At 44.9% G+C, this 20,055-nt stretch overlaps 1 protein-coding gene across 1 annotated transcript in view; it reads left to right on the forward strand.

The window, feature by feature from the left end:
- Positions 1-16,639, forward strand: part of erbin (erbb2 interacting protein) — a 36,616-nt gene extending 19,977 nt beyond the window's left edge. The window contains 17 exon segments of the mRNA XM_069700902.1: positions 1,355-1,484; positions 1,577-1,692; positions 2,514-2,583; positions 4,451-4,550; positions 6,672-6,793; positions 7,527-7,700; positions 7,818-8,000; positions 8,089-8,206; positions 8,305-8,488; positions 9,519-11,022; positions 12,234-12,380; positions 14,531-14,587; positions 14,697-14,823; positions 14,826-14,872; positions 16,158-16,250; positions 16,348-16,422; positions 16,513-16,639. Coding sequence (XP_069557003.1) covers positions 1,355-1,484; positions 1,577-1,692; positions 2,514-2,583; positions 4,451-4,550; positions 6,672-6,793; positions 7,527-7,700; positions 7,818-8,000; positions 8,089-8,206; positions 8,305-8,488; positions 9,519-11,022; positions 12,234-12,380; positions 14,531-14,587; positions 14,697-14,823; positions 14,826-14,872; positions 16,158-16,250; positions 16,348-16,422; positions 16,513-16,620 — 3,355 coding nt within the window. The 3' untranslated portion in view covers positions 16,621-16,639.
- Positions 16,640-20,055: the final 3,416 nt, after the last annotated feature.

Genomic DNA, 20,055 nt, shown 5'->3' on the forward strand with positions numbered 1-20,055 from the left:
ATGTGCGTGTGTTGTTTTTTGTTGTTGTTGTTGTTTTTTAAATCAGTTCTCTCCCAACATTCGTGAAAAAGAAACCGGACGGATACATCTGCAGCGGCACAATTTGGGTTTATTGTTTCCAAACACCGTCGGTTATCCCTTATGTCCCGATGCGTCTCCTTGTGTACTCCGACACAGATTATGTGACAAAGCCTATGGTTTAGCTTAATCCCATGCAAGGATTTTCGCATAAGCGAGCTCATTTTTTTTGTTTTTTTCATTTATACGTCGCTGATTTTGTATTCGGCACCCTCTCACTGGACCGTGTTGCTCTTCTCCCGGTATTTTAAACATATCGAGCGAGCCAGAGGTCAAATCCTGTGTATCGTTATATATATATATATTTTTTTTAATGCCGCCGCCGCGACACGTTTAGCTCTCCTGCAGGTCAGGCTGCCTTCGTGCTCGCGGGAATCTTCACATGAGTGCATTTGCGTTTTTCATTCAGCGGTAAACATTCCCGGCTGCGCCGCACTTCTCTGTCAACACGGGTTTCGGTTTGAAATGTTACCGAGTTGAAAAAAAAAATCGGGTGCCCCGGAGCCTTTTCAGACGCAGTAAATGTCTCCCGAGTTTTACTGTTACTTTTAAAGCACCTGTCACTGCCCGGGCCAAAGTTGAATCGCGAGTTGTTGTCGGAAGACCTTTAGCTTTATTTAGTCGTCCTCTCTTCCGCGTATTTGAATGTAAGATGCTCGTGTTCTTTCTCGCTGTAAAGGTTTTATCAAAGTGGGAGGGAATGGATTTTTATTTGGAGTTGGGGAGCAAATATATTGATTTACTTCCCAGCTTGAGTTAAGTTCAGTTGAAAACTTTATTAATCCCGCTGTGGGGAAATGTAGTTGTCACAACAGCTTAACAAAAACGGGTAAGAAAGTACATGGAAAGAAAAAAAATGACAAATACGCATAAAAAACAATGTATAGATACACACACACACACAAGCAAGCTATATACACAAAATGAATAAATACACCTTTGACCAATACAGTGAGATGTAAAGAAATGTATGATATATGTATATCATACATATGTGTGTTTATGTATGAAAACAAAGAAATCTGATGATGTGTCTTTAGGCAAGTCACCATGGATAAATGGGAGGGAGGAAAAGAGAAGGAAGGAAAAGAGAAGGAAGGAAGGAAGGAAAAGAGAGAAGGAAGGAAGGAAAAGAGAGACGGAAAGAAGGAAGGAAAGAAAGAAGTAAAGAGAGATAGAAAAAGAAAGAAATGAAATCCATTAGTTAATCAAAAATGTCCTTTGTATTAATGCGTAAAGAGCTTGATTAAACTCCCGCTGCTCCTCTGTGCTTCAGGCTGACGTCCATCGACGAGCTGGACTGCAGTTTCAACGAGATCGAAGCTCTGCCTTCCACCATCGGCCAGTGCGTCAACATGCGCACCTTCGCTGCAGATCACAACTTCCTCGCCCAGCTTCCGCCCGAGGTGAGCGTGCACGTTACTTCCCATGTGTCCGTGCGTGCGCTGATGCGACGTGAGCCGTGTGCCTGAGTCCTCCCGCTTTGTCGCCCTCACAGATGGGCAGCTGGAAGAGCGCGACTGTTCTGTTTCTACATTCCAACAAGCTGGAGTCTTTGCCCGAGGAGATGGGTGACATGCAGAAGCTGAAAGTCATCAATCTCAGCAACAACAAGTGAGTCTGGGCCGATGGCGTTTGGGGCGTAATGAGGGGGGAAGTTAAAGGAACCCAATTAATGTGGATTTTTTTTATTATTATTTTTTTTTTTTTTGGGGTGTTATTGGTATCTAAAAGTGAATTTTTTTTTAAGAATTCTGATTCTCAAATGTGTAGACTCCCATTTTTCTGTTACGTATCATTTGAAATTGAATCAGTTTGAGATGTATTAGTTTGTTCAGACAAAACAATATATATATATTTTTTTAAGTGCTTAGAAAAACAGAGCAGTGATCAACCGGTCAAAAAAACGTGATTACTTTTTACGTGTTATTGACTAATTTGCAGACCATGTTTATCCCCTGTTGTTTTCAAAGTAGCTTTTTGAAAGTCATCCCTTGGAGACCTGCAGTAACTGCTCCACTATGAATACCATAGCTGGATGTAAACAAGCTCAGGAATGCTTTGGCGTCGTTCTTATAAGAGCACCGCGTTCAGTTTGAAATATAACCTGCTAATTACCACCATCATCATCGAAGGGTCTTAATTCTGGCCAGAATGAAAATGGGTTAGCGTTGAAGCTAATTAATTCAAGTTTTTCATCACTAGTGTCGGCTCCGTGCCAATTAATAACTTAATAGTAGTGATAATAATTTTTACGCCACTGAACTGACATTTATTTTAAGTCGAAATGTAGCTTGGCCCTGAAACATTAATTTATGTAAGTGAATTTAATAGAAATGTTTTAGGTCGTGTGAATTTTTTTGGTGCAAGATGGCTGAATTTTTCTTTTTTTTCTTTTTTTTTTTTCCTTCTTTTTTTTTTCCGCTCCCCTGCAGGTTGAGGAATCTTCCCTACAGTTTCACCAAACTGAACGAGATGACCGCGATGTGGCTGTCTGAAAATCAGGTAAAAAAAAACAAAACGGGAGTCTTATGTGTAAAGTAGGAGGGCTCCACAGACGTGGTGGGTGGGGTGGGGGGGGGGGGGGTGCCAGGTTCAGAGCTCTCAGACGTACAGCAAAGCGTACGTGACTCGCGGCAGAAATTCAGCTGTAAATCAAGACGCTCCGGACGCGTCTAAAATTCACAAAACCACTTCCAGGACATTCGATCCAAACGTGCCAAGCGGCAGCGCGGGTCAGATTTAGTGACACCCGAAACCTCCTTTCTTTATAATGGAGACGGATCTCCTAATGAAGGTCATTCTCACCTCTGTACCCGTTGAAAGGGGGAACCCGAGTTGGTAATCGAGACACGTCTGTCAAAAACCTTTTGGAAAACAGTCGTTGTACATCTGAATGTCGGGGATATAGTTCGCGAGACGAAGCAGCCGCGGCAGCAGCTGCTGCCCCGGAAGTAAATCTGATACCGAGTTGCGGTGCTGGAAATTTGGACTTCCTCCTCGGCCCTCGACACGAGATACGCCTCCCAGGGCAGCTCGTGTGTGTGTGTGTGTGTGTGTGTGTGTGTGTGTGTGTGTGTGTGTGTGTTTGTGGAAGTGGCCTGACCTGGCCTGGCCGAACAAACACTTGAACGCCTCGGCCTCGCAGAAACGTTGCATTCGAAGGCAAAAGTGAGGTTGGAGACGCTGTTTTGTTTTTTTCTTTTTTTCTTCTTCTTCTTCTTCTTCTTCTTCTTCCTTCTTCTTCTTCTTCTTCTTCTTCTTCTTCTTTCTACTTCTTGTTCTTCCTTCTACTTCTTCTTCTTCTTCTTTCTACTACTTCTTCTTCTTTTCCCCCAACTTATAAATATTTCCAAATTACAGTCTTGACTCTCACCGCATTCTCCAATCAATTATTCAGGCCCCCCCCCCCTTTTTTTTTTTTTTCCCTGCTCCTGGCTGCACTATTCCAGGGCTCTGTTTCGAAAATGCCTTGACAAATTGTCCCGGGTTGAAACTGCAGCCGTTTGAGAATGCGGCAGGAAAAAAAAAAAAAAGCGTAGAATCAGCCGTAGAGCGCCGTCTCGGGCCTTTGACTCGGCTGGCTGCCTATTAAAGAGAGAACGAGATTTTGATTTTTTTTTTTTTTCTTTTTCTGTCATTTGCGAGTCTTCCCGCAATCCCTCTCTTGCTTAAAGTTTGTGGACTGTAAACAGTCGACTGTACAGAGAGGCGTTTCAGCAGACACGGCGGCACTAAGATCGGGACGAGCTCTACTACTACAACTACTCTTCATTGAATAATTCGCAAAGACCCGATCGCTTCGTAACGTGCTGCGCATCAAAAATAAACGGCAGAACTCGGCCTTTCCGAGGATGCCTCTCGTTTGTCTGCGCGACAAAGTGTCCAGTTTTGACATCGCAGCCGGCCTCTCCACTGTCTCCAACACGCGGCTGATGTTACGTCCCACTTGGTACGCAAGTAATAATGGGAACAGCGTATTTGTGGGCCGACCCTACAGGGTGAGTTTGAGTAACTGGTTTGACCACCCGGACTCATTCATGACATTCATTTTCCGTCAGGCACTGAGCACAAATCGCCGAGTCATCGAGTGTCCCGCAAACACGGTTCAGATATCGCCAGGCTCAAGACAATCTCCTCTTACACGACTATGAAAATATACCTGTACTGATAATATTTCATGTACAAAAAAAAATTAAAAAAAAATAACAGTTGAAAAAGACGATTCTTTTTTTTTTTTCTTCTTCTTCTTCCTCGATAGAAAGGCTAATATAAAGAAAATATCTCGAGACGCTCTTTTAAGCGTTTCGACCAAAGAACCTGTCGACGTCCGACAGCTCCCTCAAAACCCTACTTCTGTGTCTCCACGCAGTCGAAGCCGCTGATCCCCCTCCAGAAAGAGGAGGACCGAGAGACCCACAAGACCGTGCTGACCAACTACATGTTCCCGCAGCAAACCAGGACCGAGGACTGTGAGTACCGTTCCAGTTTCTCGCTTTCTGTTCTTCGTCTGGCGGGACGTCGACAAACGCAAACGCTCCCCGGGCGCTAATCGCTTCCTGGCGGGGGGCGGGGGCGGAGGGAGGGCTGGATATTAGGGGCCCGCCCCTCGTTAATCAATCAGTCCCACGAAGCATACACGCGATCTTCGTTTGTTTGAATAGCGTGCACGATTTATGAAAACAACAAAACAAAACAAAAAAGACACGTTTCCGCTGATCCAGGCGATACCGGCTTCCGTCTCCGCTCCCACGAAACGTACAGGCGACCCGCGAGGATCCCCAAATGCATCTTTCATAAAGACGGCGTTGTCACCCGACGCCGAAGGCCGCAGGGAGAAACACGAGTCGCTGCCTCCTTGTCAAGCATCTGTTTCATTTCCTTCGGCTTCCTGTTACAGCAGACGGCGTGCGCTGACCCCGTTGCGTCTTACCTGCGGAGGAATTAGCGGTCTCGAGACGCTCGCGAGTCAACAGCTCGATTTATTTATTTATTTTGGGAGACGACGTCAGCAATTGGTCACACCGGCATGAAAAACCGTCCCGGCGTTCCAACATCCGCGCCGCCGCCGTTAATATTTAGCGACCCGATGGGTTTTTCGAAGTAAAGCCGAATTGATGAAGCCGCAGCTGCTCCTGAACACAAGACGGGTTTCTTCTTCGCTGACCGCCGCCGGGCAGAAGAGTCCGTGCGTTAAACGGAGGCAGCGCGTGGATTTCCGGGTAAAGTAATTAAAGCTGCAGATATTTTTGGTGGACGACGTGTTCACACGCCGAGGTCGTTTCCTGTTGGTGCAGATTTGAAACAAACACAACCTGAGGGCGTACCGGGGGAAGTATGTCATTTGGAAACACGGCATTAGCTAGAGCCAGGAAGTCCCGCTGCACCCGGTCGTATTTTTTTTGCAGTCTTGCGGGCCGGCGTGCACGGTAGCTGCAGTCTGTAAAAAAAAAATTAAAAAAATAAATATCGTGCCAATCGAAACGCAGGGCGTGACGGACCTCTGTCGTGTTTGCTTTCTGGTTGTCAACCACCATTTTCCACATTTATTGACTGGGATTTGTTCCAAACGACCGTCGCCCCGTTTCCTCCCGTTGGAAGCTGGAATTTGTCACGACCTGACTGCGATTCCAATGTTTTCCAGCTCGTTGATATGGCGGGTGCGCACGCGCACGCACGCCGATACGATCTGTTCTCAGCTGATGTTGGCAGAGAATCAAACCGAATCAGGTGACTTTATCAGAACGTAGCTGCACGCTGGTAAACAAAACACAGGACGCCTGCGTGTCGTTAAATCAGGAGGCTCGACGAGCTTTTGCAACACAGGAAACCACAGTGGATGATTCACACCTTCAAGTTTTAATGGCAGCTTTAGATTATTGCCTATTATTAGTGTGTGTGTGTGTGTGTGTGTGTGTGTGTGTGTGTGTGTGTGTGTGTGTGTGTGTGTGTGTGTGTGTGTGTGTGTGTGTGTGTGTGTGTGTGTGAGAACTCAGGAGTTGAATATAAACTTTGGTGTCAAATTTCTAGATATTGACTGACAGACGATGCCAGAGTTTCAGAAAAGGAGCAACGCGCACTTCTCACACTCATCAAAGCCTCGTTGTTTTATCTTTGCGACACGTTGGAGTCGCACCGAAGAGACAGAAAAACAACGATATCAAGTTGAATGCTTTGTTGTTGTTGTTGTTGTTTTTTCATTTTTTTGCTTTAGTGGTAAAAAAAAAAAAAACTTTTGCATTTTCAAAATCGAGCTGCATTTCATGTTTTAAATGAACTGCGGGTGTCAAAGTGAAGCACAGTGCCAGCGGTTCATCGGGTTTGTTTTTGGAGTTTAAAGGGTTAAGCTCAAGTTCCTCTGCAGCCCCTCCCCTCCCCTCCCCCTCCCCCCCTCTCTCCTCCCACCTTTCAGTTTACTGGCGAGGCCCCTCATGTTGCCTTTGCGCCATCTTGTGGTCAAAGTCAGACATGGCGTGAAGTGCGGGGTGACTTGAAGAGCCTTATCTTTTTTGGGGTTATTAAATAATCGACTGCCTGGCTTCTTTTTTTTTTTTTTTTTTTTTTTTTAATTTTAATTTTTTTTTTTATCTCAGACATCCCCAACTCGGACTCTGAGAGCTTCAACCCGGCGCTCTGGGAGGAACAACGCAAGCACCGAGCTCAGGTGGCCTTCGAGTGCGACGAGGACAAGGACGAGAGGGAGACGCCCCCGAGGGTGAGTGGCACTCTTTCGTTACTGCTCACCGTTATTATAATTGGGGAAAAACGACGGAGGTGACGAGGCTATTACAAGAAATATTTTCTCGCATCAAATGTCCCATTTTTTTTTTCATTTTTTTTTTTTTCTACCATTTTCTGCAGTTTTGTAATGACCTTATTAATAAGTCTTTGTGTTTATGAACGCCTGCGTGGGTGATTTATCGGTGGGGCTGTTTGTCCGTTTGTAGTCGTCGGTTTGTTGGATTTTGTTTCCTCTCACCTGTCCAGAAACCACAGATGGAAATTGTTGCTAAATCTGGTACAAAGCATCTGTTCTCTCCTTGAGATTAGTGTGTTTTATACGTCGTCCCTGTTGTAAATACATCTGATGACTAAACTAATAAATATTTTTTTTTTTTTAAACGGAACTAAAAAGTAACAGAGGACAGATGGGTTTAAGAAAACTTCATTTCTACTGGCGGATTTGCATATATGTTATTGCACCTAAAGCATAATTCCCATTCAATTTAAACAGACTCGCAACTAATGATTATTTCAGTGCTGACTGACTGATTAATCAATAAATTGTTTTGCTCTGTATATTTCCTACTATCGTAAACGCAGAAAAGCTGCATCTCGTAACATAAAAAAAAAAAGAAGCTGGAACAAGCACATTTTCATGATTCATCTTTTAACGCAAATTAAAACTACGTATCAAATGAACTTTCCGTGCGCGTGTCCTCTCCCAGGAGGGAAACCTGAAGCGCTACCCGACGCCGTACCCGGACGAGCTGAAGAACATGGTGAAGACGGCGCAGTCGGTGGCTCACAGGCTGAAGGAGGACGAGTCGAGCGATGAGTCGGGACGAGATCCAAAACCGACGGAGAGGAACCACATCGGAGTGCAGGACGTGGGAGTGAAGGTCAGCTCGCTATCACTCGCATCCCTACGTGCACCTGAAAGAGCTTCTTGTTTTTTTCTTTGTTCATACATAACCGAGTACCCGGAATGTTTTTTTTTTCTTTTTTCCCCCGCGCAGGTGATCGAGGCTCCCTGTCCCAACGGCGTGGCGTCGGACATGGAGCCCCAAATATCGACCAACCCGGGCGGCCACAATCTCTGCCCGCTCGAATCGAAGGACACGTCGGAGTCTTACAGCTCCCAGAGAGTCACACTCAAATCATCGGAGAGCTCCACGATGAACCACGAGGACACGCTGGAGGTAGTACGAACCCCTGCGGTGCTCTTAAAAAAACAAAATACACGACGGGGGGGGGGCGGTCAATAACCGTCGCGTGTTTTGTGCTCAGGATTCGGAGGAGCTGTCGGACGAAGAGGAGGAGATGAAAATCGCCGAGATGAGGCCGCCTCTTATTGAGATTTCCATCAACCAACCGAAAGTAGTGACTCTAAGTAAGGATAAAAAAGGTAACGCTTTAGTTGGGAGGCGTCGCGGTTCCGGCTTTTTAAAACCGAAGCGCCGCGGCTCCGGCACACTTAACGGTGATTGTTCTCGTGTTAAACAGACGACGGGCGGGACGCCGACTCTCTGCTGGACGACACGGTCGCCAACAGCAACCAGAACAACAGCAACTGTTCGTCCCCGTCGCGCATGTCCGACTCGGTGTCTCTGACCACGGACAGCAGCCAGGACAACTCTCTGTGCACGCCTGAGAGGGAGGCCAAGATGCCCTTCCTGCCAAAAAGTCGGTGAGTGCAACTCGTCGCCACGAGGAGAGAGAGCGAAAAAAAAAAAAAAAGTACCGAGTCAGGTTATGAAAGACTTTCTGTAACGAGTTTCTGACTGTAAACGGGAATCAAACGTGCTGAATCAGCGCTGTTGTTCTGGTTTTCACTTTCGCCGTCGTATTGTGCGCTAAACCAAAAGTAGCTCATGAATAAAGGTGGATATAATAGTATTAATAATAACTTTATTTCTGTAGCGCTTTTCAAAAAACGACTTACGCTCGGCATGCGTTTAAAACGCAAAAGGCTACAGTTAATACAATATAATGATACAAATACAAAATGTAATAAATAGAATAAAACAAACAGTGAATCAGTAAAAGTGAAATAGACAACAACAACAAAAATCCTGATCGTTTGCAGCCGTTTCATCCTGCGGGGCGGAGACCTCGGCTTCATTTTGACCAATCAGCAATTACTATGTCCGCCAAAGCGTCCCCCCCCCCCCGCGAGTACAGCATTTTTTAATTTTTTTTTAATTTTTATTGTTTCAATGAACGCCAGCAGCTTGACGAGGTGCTGAGCATTTATTCTGCGCTGAACGTTGATTTATTAAAAAATTTTCCCAGTCAACGAGAGTTAAAAAACAAAACAAACGTATTGACACTGCGCTCGTCACTGTCACCAGCCGTCCAATCACAGCGAAGGAGGGGCGGGACAAACGCGGTTAACCGCAGACGCTGGTCTAATACGAGCCGAGCTCCCAGACTGTAATCCCGGCGAAGAAAACTTGAAGCTGTGAGCGACAGTAGCTGCAGCCACGCTACTTATTGCCACCAGTAGGAGGACAAAACGCAGGAATGTGCGTAGAAGGGTGATAACCTAATGATTTATTGGATAAAACGATAATAAAACTGTGCCCTCCCTCCCCTCTCCCCCCTTAGTCACTTTGTCCTGGCACACAGGCCCGGTACTGGGCAGTATAAAGTTGTTTCTCCACCTGCTGCTGCTACGTAATCTGATGCACGTGTTTCTCCAAATGTCCTCGTTTCAGGCACGAAGACGAGAACATGAACCAGCCCAAAGACACCACGCCTCTGCTCCACAACGGTAACGGCTCGGAGACGTCCCTTCAGGCCCTTTTAAAGACCCAGCAGACGCCGCCGGAGAAGATGGGCGACTACGACCTGTCCATGGAGGCCCGGCTGGCCTTCATCGAGAAGGGGATAAACAACGGCATGGGCGACGCCTACACCAAGTGGGACCAGATCAATATGAACGTGACCAAGCTGCCCACCGACAACATGGTGCAGCTGGACAAGACCAAGAACGGGCCGGCGGGCCGGGACGACTCGCACGGCGGGCGCGGTTACGACAACGTGGACCACCTGCAGAACGGCAACCGGCCGGCCGGCGACTACGTCCACGGCCTGGCGAACCAAACCTCGGCGACGAGGGCGGAGACGCCGGCGGTGCACGTGACCTCGACGGGCGTGACGGCCAGCAGCGACATGTCTCTGTCCCGCAGCACGGAGGAGCTGTCGCCGGAGAAACGCTGCCACCCGCCGCAGGTGATGAAGTCTCAAAGCATCAGCAACATGGAAACGGGAGGCATGAAGCTGTACTCCTTCGACGGGGACGACGACTCCTACGAGGCGGCGGTCATGATGAGGATGGCGGGCGCCGGCCCGGGACCCGGAGGTCAGGGCCAGAGCATCGTCAGGAGCAAGTCCGCCAGTCAGCTGCTGAACGACCAGACTCTCCTGGTCTACCCGAGCTCGTCCGCATCGTCCTCGGACCTGCTGTCCTCCTCGAAGCCGCCCGCCAGCACCGGCCGGTACCCCGTCTCCTCCAGCATGGCCATGGGGATCCCCCCGCCTCAGTACAACGTGCAGTACACGAGCAGCGCCGTGCCTAAAGACGGCCTCTGGGCCCCGAGGACGGCCGTGCCCCCGGAGCACCAAGGCTACCTCCCGCCTCCTCCGCACTCGCTCGCCAACACCAACTACTCGAACCGGAACCAGGCGCCCCCCTATCCTCTGCCGCCCCAGCAGCAGAGGGGGCCCACCATGACCCCCAAACCCTCCGGAGACATGTGGGCCAAGGAGAGACTCCACTCGACCGCCAGCCAGCCTCGAAGCAGCACCCTGCAGAGGCAGAGCAGCACCGCCTCCACGGCCTCCGTGGGCGACCCGCGGCGAATGCCGGTGCCCGACGGGGAGTACATGACGTACAGGGACATCCACACCCTCGCCAGGGGCCCGCTGGCAATGAGCCACGCCATGCAGAGGCCCCTCTCGGCCCGCACGTACAGCATCGACGTCCCCGGGGCCCCCAGGCCCCCGAGCGCCAGGCCGCAGCCGCACGAGCTCCCGGAGAGGACCATGTCCGTCAGCGACTTCAACTACCAGCACGGCAGCCCCGGCAAGAGGCCCAACGCCAGGGTGAAGTCGGAGCACTCGCTCCTGGACGGGGCGGGACAGGTGGGAGCGGCACGGGTGCCGGCGGACTGGAGAGACCAGGTGATGCGGCACATCGAGGCCAAGAAATTGGAAAAGGTAAAAAGCGCTCTTAACGTGATGAATATGTTTCGCTGGCCGCCAAAATGTTTCAGTTTGCGCTTCTTTTTTCTTTTCTTTTTTAATACATTGTTGACGTTTCAAGGTTGAATTGTGGTTACTGTGCTTACAGTATGACTCATGGGACAAACTTTGCAACAGAAATGTGGCTAGGAATTACAATTTTTAACTTCAGTCAGGTTGTTGCACAGGAAGCATTTTTTTAAGGTGTTTTTTTTATTTTTTTTTAAATTTTTATAGCAACCTTAAAGGCCTGGTTCACTCAAATTACCCAACAAAAACTCGTGTCCTAGTTTTGACATATGTTTCCGTTTCATTTCCGCCACTGCGGCCGCATACAATGAAAGTTAAAGGAATTTAATTTACGGGGTCCCGTTTCTTTTGGGGAATTCTCAAATGGAACCAACAGAACATTAAAAAAAAAAAGATCTAAAATCAAATTTTGTAATCTGAAATTGCAGCTTTGGGAAATCAAAACCATTTCTGGTTCAAACAGATTTTAATGAAGTATTGTTTGTGAGCTTTAATAGCTGATTCTCTGAAAATAACAAAACAGGAGTTTGTCATCACACTGTATATTATCATAAATTTAATCAAATTTCGGAGACTTACAAACGTATTAATAAGTGACTCGGGGAGAATTGAGGGTACGTGGAGTCCCATTCCCTTCATTTTTTTTTATTTGTAAGCCCCCCCTTCCCTTCCCTTCGCACCTTTCTAGCTCCGAAACGAAGTAAAGATTTAATAAAGGAATTTGTTGGTGGATCTTTTGTGATGAATCCAGGTATTTTCTTTTTCTTTCTCCCAACTTAACGCTGGATTCAAAAAGTAAAACGCCCCGTCAGCACCCTTCCTCGCCGCAGACAAATCTCAAAACCTGTGCAAATAAAAAACAACAACCGCACGACGACGTTTCGGGTGAATCGATTCCCCCCTTTTTTTTTTTTTTTTTTTTTTTTTTTTTTTTTTTTTTTTTTTTTTTTTTTTTTAAACCGAAAAGCCCAACTGACGCCAGCTACGTGCAGAGTACCTGTGATTCACTGCATGGTTTTGTCTGAATGCGCTTGTAAAAAAAAACCTTTCTGTTGTTGTGTCTTTTTTGTTGTTGTTGTTGTTGTTTTTTTTATATGTCGTCACTCGTTGGGCGGATTGCATGGCCGCCTCTTGACACGTTGGCGCTGCTTGTTCAGAGCGCGCTGTCTCGCTCCTATAATTCCAATAACGCGCCGCTCAGCTGGTCTCACCACGGCAGCTGTAGGGATATGATGCATGCCAGCCAAGGCTCCCTGGTGTTTAGTGGCAGGGACGGACAGCCCCGTGTGGCCCCGGGCTTCTGCGTGAGTACCGTGTGCGAACCTCATAGATAGCCCGCCCCCTCCCTCTCCACCTCCTCGCTGGTTTCACATCCTTTTTTTTTTTTTTTTTTTTTTTTTTAAAGAAAGATAAGGAATGGTCTGGATGTCCATTTCCTTCTCTGCCCGATGTTGAGAAGCGATCGCAGACCCCCCCCCCTCCTCCCACCTCCCAGAAATCATCTTTCACTTGTCCTTTTTTTTTTTTTTTTTTTTTTTTTACAGACAAATGAAAGTGTCTCAGTTCTCAACATCTGATTTCTCATGATCACAAAAAAAAAATAATCTGTTTACTACGATACTCGATGTCGGAGTGGGAAGAATTGGCCTTTTAAAAAAAAAAAAAATTAAAAAAAGTATTGTTCTTAGTTTTAATGGAAGTGGAGTGTTTTAAAAGGGGTTTTCTTAATTTTTTTTTTTTTTTTTTTTTTGTACCGTCAAATTTCTTTATTTCGTTTGATGTCGTCTCAAATCAGTGACTTTACTCCGGTCTGTGGTGGAACTGGAGACGGATCAATATGATTAAACACTGATTGGCACTTAAGATGATGTCCAAATTATTCCAAATCCGTAGAAACCAGCGGTCCTCAACAGGCTTCAACCCACTTTTTAAAAAAAAATTTTTTTTATAGTTATTAAATTCTGACCCAAATTTTTTTAGACATTCAAATTTATTGCACAAAATTAGTACAGTAATACACACTGCTTTCATTATTAAAAACAATAAATAAACAAAACAAAAAAAAAGAGCAAAAAGGGCTAAAAACCCAATTGGATAAAAGACTTATGTATGCATCTAACATACGCTTTGCATTTTCTTTCAGAACTGATGATGCTTATCAATTTTGACAAATCTAAATATGAAGTTAAAAGCAAACTCACCTCGATTCAAATATAAGTCAGACTTTATTTAAATAAGTCGGACTAAGAACTAAGCGCTGACGTGACGGCATTAGTTGCTGTCGTTACGACGCCGGCAGCGATGGGAGACTTTGTGGGAAACGTTTGTCTTTTCAAAATAAAAGCGCAACAGCAGAAGTTCTGCAGATTGAAAATTTGGGCAATTTTTGCCTCAACTTTTGGGGTTTTTCCACGTGCACATCCTCTCAAAAGGGTCTCGCCGTCCCACTTTTGGGTCTCGAGCCCACCACTTGAGAACCACTGAGCCAAAACTACTCGGTCTTAAAATGAAAGGGGCTGCGCGTGTGTGTGTGTGGGGGGGGGGGGGGGGAATAGTTGTCTGGTTGTAATAAGCGAGACTTGTATTTCTAGCTACGCATTTTATTTTCTCAGAATCCATCAGACGACTAAAAAGTTTCAAACTGAACTCCGAGTCGACAATCGAGCGTTTTTTTTGTGTTGTTTTTTTCTCAATAAGGAAAACCCACCTTCGCGTGTTCACAAGCTGACGAGCAGATCATTAATACGAGTTTTTTTTTACGAGAACCCCTTTTAAAGCCGCCCGGCTCCTTCACGTCAGAATCAAGCGTCCCCGAGCGTTTTCTCTCCACTTCGACTCGCTTCAATCAAACTGTGATTGTGAAACCGTCGTGTTTTTTTTTCTCCTCCTTTAACTGCACTTCAAGTCCTTACTCACCTCCATTCGTCTTTTTTTTTTTTTTTTTTTTTTTTTTGGATCACTTCAGAATCACTTCGTAGCCTTTCATGTTGTGTGTGGGGGGATGAGATCTGTTGTTTACGAAAGGTAAGTGGCGTAGGTGTGCGTCTAAATGATTTAGAACGAGGGCGTTAGAATCGGTAGAGAGGAAATTAAAAAAGAAAGAAAGAAAGAAAAGATTTTCCTCTTAAGCTGTGATGAAAGTGTTTGTGTGACCCCCCCCCCCCCCCAACTCCCTTCCCTGCTTTAACATCTCAAAGATTCATTTCATCTCCGGGAGGCTAATAATTCCGAATGACACGCTGCTTGGTTCACTTTAATCTCAAGTTGTTGTTTTTTTCCATCATCTTAATCAGATGATTTGATCCATTTTTTTTTTTTTTTTTCCTGAATCAACACCTCGCTGCCTTAATGCCGTTTCCGGACGTGAAACATGATCACGTCGGCCTCCTAAATAGTCCTGCGCGTTTGTACCGAGCGAGTACACCGTTTCGTAATCACCTGTCTTCCCTTTCAGGACGATGTTTTTGGTCCCCAAGGGCCACAGAGCTTCACATTGGACCCCCACAGAAAAGTAGGTTCCAATACCTACATATCTTTTGAAGAAAATCTTGCTTTTAAAACAACAACAACAACAACACAGACGTCCGTTTGAAACGTGTGTTTATTTTTTTTTTCTCCAGGTGCCTTTGATGAACGGTCAGATGGGCCCTTCTGTTCGTCCCCAGATGAGCCAGGCGACGATGGCCCGTCACCCCTCCAGAGAGCAGCTCATCGATTATCTGATGCTCAAAGTGTCCCAGGGGCCCCCGGGGCCCCCCCCCCCCCCCGCGTGCCGCTCGACGCTCTGCAGCAAGAGGTGAAACGGTGTTTGCGTGAAGGGATACTTGTAGAGGTGGAGAATGTTGTGCGTGTCCAACGTGTGACGCTCTGCAACATTCAGACTGATTTAAAAAAAAATAAATAAAAAAAGTTCCTGGAGAAGCGCTTTTTTTTTTTTTTTTTTTTTTTTTTTAAAAAAAGAAAAATTTCCATCAGTTGAGCAGTTTGGTCATCGTGCAGCTCTAGGATTGGTCCAAACAAAAATATCTAAATCAAATAAGTCAGTTGATTTGGTTGGTCCTTCGACGTGGCTCAGGACTATTGACTGTGTGTAAAATTGGAAGTAGCTTCCGGCCCGGAAAAATGAGGCCGATGCGGAAGCGGCTTAAGCTGCGATACCACCGGGTGCCACTAGAGGGCGGCTCCGAAAAGCCTCCATTGACTCCCATTCATCTTCTCATCACATTTTTAAGGAAAAAAAAAAAAAATCTTCGAGTTATTTCGGTGTTGTTAGCTAAAGTCGCTCCATGTTTTTACTTTTCTGGCCGTCCATCTGAAAATAATCCCGCCAGCAATTATAGCTTCATTACGTTATTGCATTTCATTTAGCTGACGCTTTTATCCAAAGCGACTTACAATAAGTGCATTTCAACCACGAGGGTACAAAACACAGAACAACAGGAATCAAAAACTATGTTTTGGGGATGGGTGGGGACGTGTCTGTTTGATTGACAGGCCTGCGGTGCAGTCAGGTTACCGCTTATCGGTGGGCGGGACGTAGTATCGCCGGGTTTCCGATCAGATCGAGTCAGATCCCCCAGCCGGTCCAAATATGGTCGCTTCCCGCTCCGAACACCTCGGGACGAGCGAAGACGGCGCCGAAGCTCGGGGCTTCGTGACGGCCGTTCGCGAACCAACTGGCGACGTCGCCGCCCGGACGCATTTGCGTTAACGCTGCTCGTCCAACTAAAGCGAACCCTCGCCGCGTCTCAAAGTGTGTCTCGACTGGATTCACGCCGGGACTTTCAGCCGACCACTTTCTGATTGGATCACCCGGATCGCATGTTAATCCCAGATCTGACCTGCTTCTAACTCCAGAATGAAACTAATCCTTTTAAGAGAGTTTCAAGTCTTTTCATCTGAGGCTGTAAAAATCTTACATTCTTGTTCACTTAACAGAATTCGTGTCACTTTCTTTCACCTCGTCCTCTCGACTTCCTGCTTTGGTTTTTTTTTGTTTTTTTTTGCTACCAATGTTGGGAAATTGTGTCATTAACTAATAGCTGACAAATAGCTCACGAAAGTGCGTTGGTGTGTTTCAGATCCGTGTGAAAGTGGAGAAGAATCCTGAGCTGGGTTTCAGTATCTCGGGGGGAGTGGGAGGCCGGGGGAACCCCTTCCGTCCCGACGACAATGTAATTTCACACCTTCTGATTTTCATTTCTTTTTTTTTTTTTTTCACACAAAAGTACCGTGAGAAATAAATAATAATAATAAATCGTGTGATTTCAGGGTATATTTGTGACGAGGGTTCAACCCGAAGGACCGGCGTCCCAGATTCTTCAGCCTGGAGACAAAATCCTTCAGGTCTGCAACAAAAACAAAAACAAAAACAAAAAAAGCGTTGTGTGATCGGTTTAAAAAAAACAACTTGTTTTTATGTTTTTTTATTCGCAGGCGAACGGATACAGCTTCGTGAACATCGATCACGGGAACGCGGTGGCCCTCCTGAAGACGTTTCCGACCACTGTGGACATGATCATCGTACGAGAAATGCCAGCGTAGACTCAACCGAGTCGGTGGGGGTGGGAGGGCGAGAGGGGGGGAAGAAGAAGAAAAACAACAGAGAAATTTATGATGACTTGTCATATTTTTTTATACACAAGAGGAGAGACTGCTCTGTAGATACCTGCCGGGACTATTTATAGCAGAGGTCTTTTGGGAGCCGTGACGAAAAATGGGGGTAAAAAGATTAAAAAAAAAAAAAAAAATTCAACAACCACTGAATGTAGTGGAACCGAAGCGAGACGAACACCTGCGAGTACGTGTCCTCAACAGGCCATCACTGTGGTATATATATATTTTTATACAAAAGAAGCTGAAGATATGACGTGCTTTGATGCAAATACTGACTGTGGTCTCTGTACAGGTCATCTTGTTTATTTTTTTTTGTTTGTTTGTTTTTTTCTCTCATCATCATCATCATCACGACTCGGCTTTTTCCTTCCGCGGACGGACACATATCTGACCACTAGGGGGCAGGGCTCCTCTCTCTCCCAGTCATCCAGTTTGCCTTTTTTGTTATTTTTTTTTATTTAATTTTTTATTTTTTTTAATTTAAAATGTTGAAGCTGTTTTTTTTTGGTTTGTTTGTTTGTTTTCCCGGTCCGCCGTGCGATCTTATATCTGGAGGACAGTGTTACGTGCTTGCCGTGTGGAGACGAATGTAGAGCAAGGAGACGTTTGGTTTTGGTTTTCGTCGGGAGAGATTTTTTTTTATTATTATTACCCCCCCCCCCCCCCCCCACCACCTCTCGGAAGAGGTAAGAAGAGGAACTCGTCCGCCACCGCTTCCGTACCAAAAAAACAACAACAACAACCCCTGTGAGCTCTTCTGTCCTCGGTTCATCCCAGACGTCCTCGGACCGCTCGGCATATCGCGGAAACCGGATCGCAATTTACCCCACCCTCCTCTCCCCGAGGTCAGAAGAAATGCGGCAAACGAGACTGACGGAAATTTACACATCGGGAGTCGAGACGGGAGTCTGCATTTGCTCGGCCTTAATCTGTTCCACCAGTCCTCACGTTTCGAGGGATTTTGGGAAATTTGCACGTTTTTTTGTTGTTTTTGTTTGTTTTTGTTTTTTTTAAAGAGTTTTTAAAGGCGGGTCTCGAGGCGCGAGGCCCGGCCGGCTGTTTCCCCGCCGAATTCAGACCGTCGGGCTAAGCTAAGCTAGCGGAAGCTGGAGTTTTTTTTTTTCTCCTAAAAATGTCTGTAAGCGGAGAAAGACGTGGCGGTTATGCCAGCTAACCAATGCCAGTTTGGAAATTTGCGAAACCGAAAGAAAAAGCAGGAGACAACTTTAAGAAAGAGATTTGAATGAGATTTGAATGATTTCAACTCGTTTTTATTTTTTATTTTTTTTTAAATTATTTTTAAGGGCTTCATCCTTTTTAGGCAGTCGTGGGTGGTTTCAACATCTGGGTTTTTTTTGTGTTTTTTTTTTTTCTACATGGGAGAAGACCACATGTTGCCTTTTTTTGCCTGTAAAAATGTTTTATCGCGCTTTTTACTCATCACTCTGGAGCAGCGTCTCTATCTTTTTATTTTGTTGTTGTTGTTGTTGTTTTGTTGTCTTTGCTGTACAGAGAGTAGAATTGGGAGAAACAAGTTGTCAAGTGCCATAGACCTTGAACTGTTTGAACGGGGGGAGGAGGAGGAGGAGCTTTGACCCCAGAACTCGAGCAATACTCACATATTCACAACCGTCGGAGTACAGTTGCAGCGTTAACGGCTTGAAAAGCAATATTTAAAGCCTTTATTTTCAATCACGTCATTTTTAAAAAGAGAAAAAAAAAACAAAAAAAAAACACACAACCTTTTAGTAATCCCTGATGATTTTACATGATTTTTATATTGTGAAAAGAATCTTCTTTTTTTTTTCTTTTTTTTTTATAATGAAATGGCACAGGAAATATATATATGCATATATATGCATATTCTATATATGCATATATATACATATATGGTAGTGCTGAAAAACAAAAAAGATCTCTGCATTGAGTAGAAGTTTGTGTCACTTCGGCTGAGACTTTTTACCGTCTTGTCGTTGCGTGGATTACAGTTTCTCCAAATGCTCATGATGTGTGTGTGACATAATGGACTTACACTGTTGGGAAGAAGAAGAAGAAAAAAAACAAAAACGAATCCAGTCAAAGCTGCATCTCGAAAACATTTTTTAAATATTTGTCAAAGAAGTGCGTCGGAAGGAAAAGTGTGGTTTTCTTATTTTTTGTTTATTTTTTAAAAGGCCGCGTCGTCACGTTTTATTTACCTGTTAATACTCATCCATTGAAACAGTAAATAAATATTCAGAGACGTGTTTCCGAAAGAAATGGAAATGATAGAGAAATCACCCCCCTCCCCCACCCCCATGAACTCCAGCAGTATATTTGTGACCACTGAATTATTTGTACGATATATAATAAGCATTTTATCCCCGCAGTGTTTTAACAAATAGCATTCCCTCGACTTGTCGACAGTAGATTGTGTCGTCTACTGGTCTCTTATTGTTTGTAACCGAGTTTGACCTTTACGCTCGTGGCACCGGCAAACCAAAATAATAAAAAAAAATTTAAAAAACACTGTGGTAATTAACGAAATTTTAATAATGCTAATAAAAATAGTTCTACGGTAAGGTAGCTGTTCTAAAAAATAAAAAAAAGAAGCTGTACCGTTAGATTTTAAACTCACAGTCAAATGACAAACATAATTTCCCGAATTATTTCACACATTGTATTTTACACAGATGAAATCATTGATTTATATTTGTTTTTAATTTTGTTGGGGATTTCTGTTGACTTTCTAAGACTAGAGGGGAGAATTTCTGGGGTTATGGTCACTTTATATTCATGGCAGAAAAAAAATAAATAAACACAAAAAATAAACCCAGTCTGACATCGTAGACAATCTCGGGAGATTTAAAAAAAATAAATAAATAAAAACATGTTTTCACCCTTTCTTCATCCATGTTGGTTTGTTTCTTATGCTCCCGTATTGTTCTTATTTATTTAGCAGTCTTCTGTGGATTTTAGACCTTACTAATCAAATTGTAAATACTCTAAAAAGAAAATTGAGAAAAAGAGTTAATAATGGCATTAGTGACTTGCGATTGTAAAACCAGCAATAAATTGCAATGCAGAGGCACCCATTTTATTGTATAGCTAGTATTTCTAAGGTTTCTCTGGAAACAGTCACAGTGAGATGATTGATTGATTGATTGATATGCATTTATCCAACATTCCAGATTTTGTACATAATTACCTGTTTCTGAAGTAACCTGTGGAAAATAAACTAATGCTGTTTAACACCGATTCTTTTGTCTTCAGTTTGTCCTTTGCCACAGGATTGGCGCCACCAGTTTGACAATCCAGAGATATTGCGTCCACGCGAATGGGAAAGAGTGATTGGATAGGCTGGATGTCACATTGACCTTCGAC

The sequence above is a fragment of the Brachyistius frenatus genome, unplaced genomic scaffold (assembly GCF_029030835.1).
Source record: "Brachyistius frenatus isolate BFR_SWC_R1_liver_20210118 unplaced genomic scaffold, ASM2903083v1 Contig_35, whole genome shotgun sequence".
Lineage (NCBI taxonomy): Eukaryota > Metazoa > Chordata > Actinopteri > Embiotocidae > Brachyistius > Brachyistius frenatus.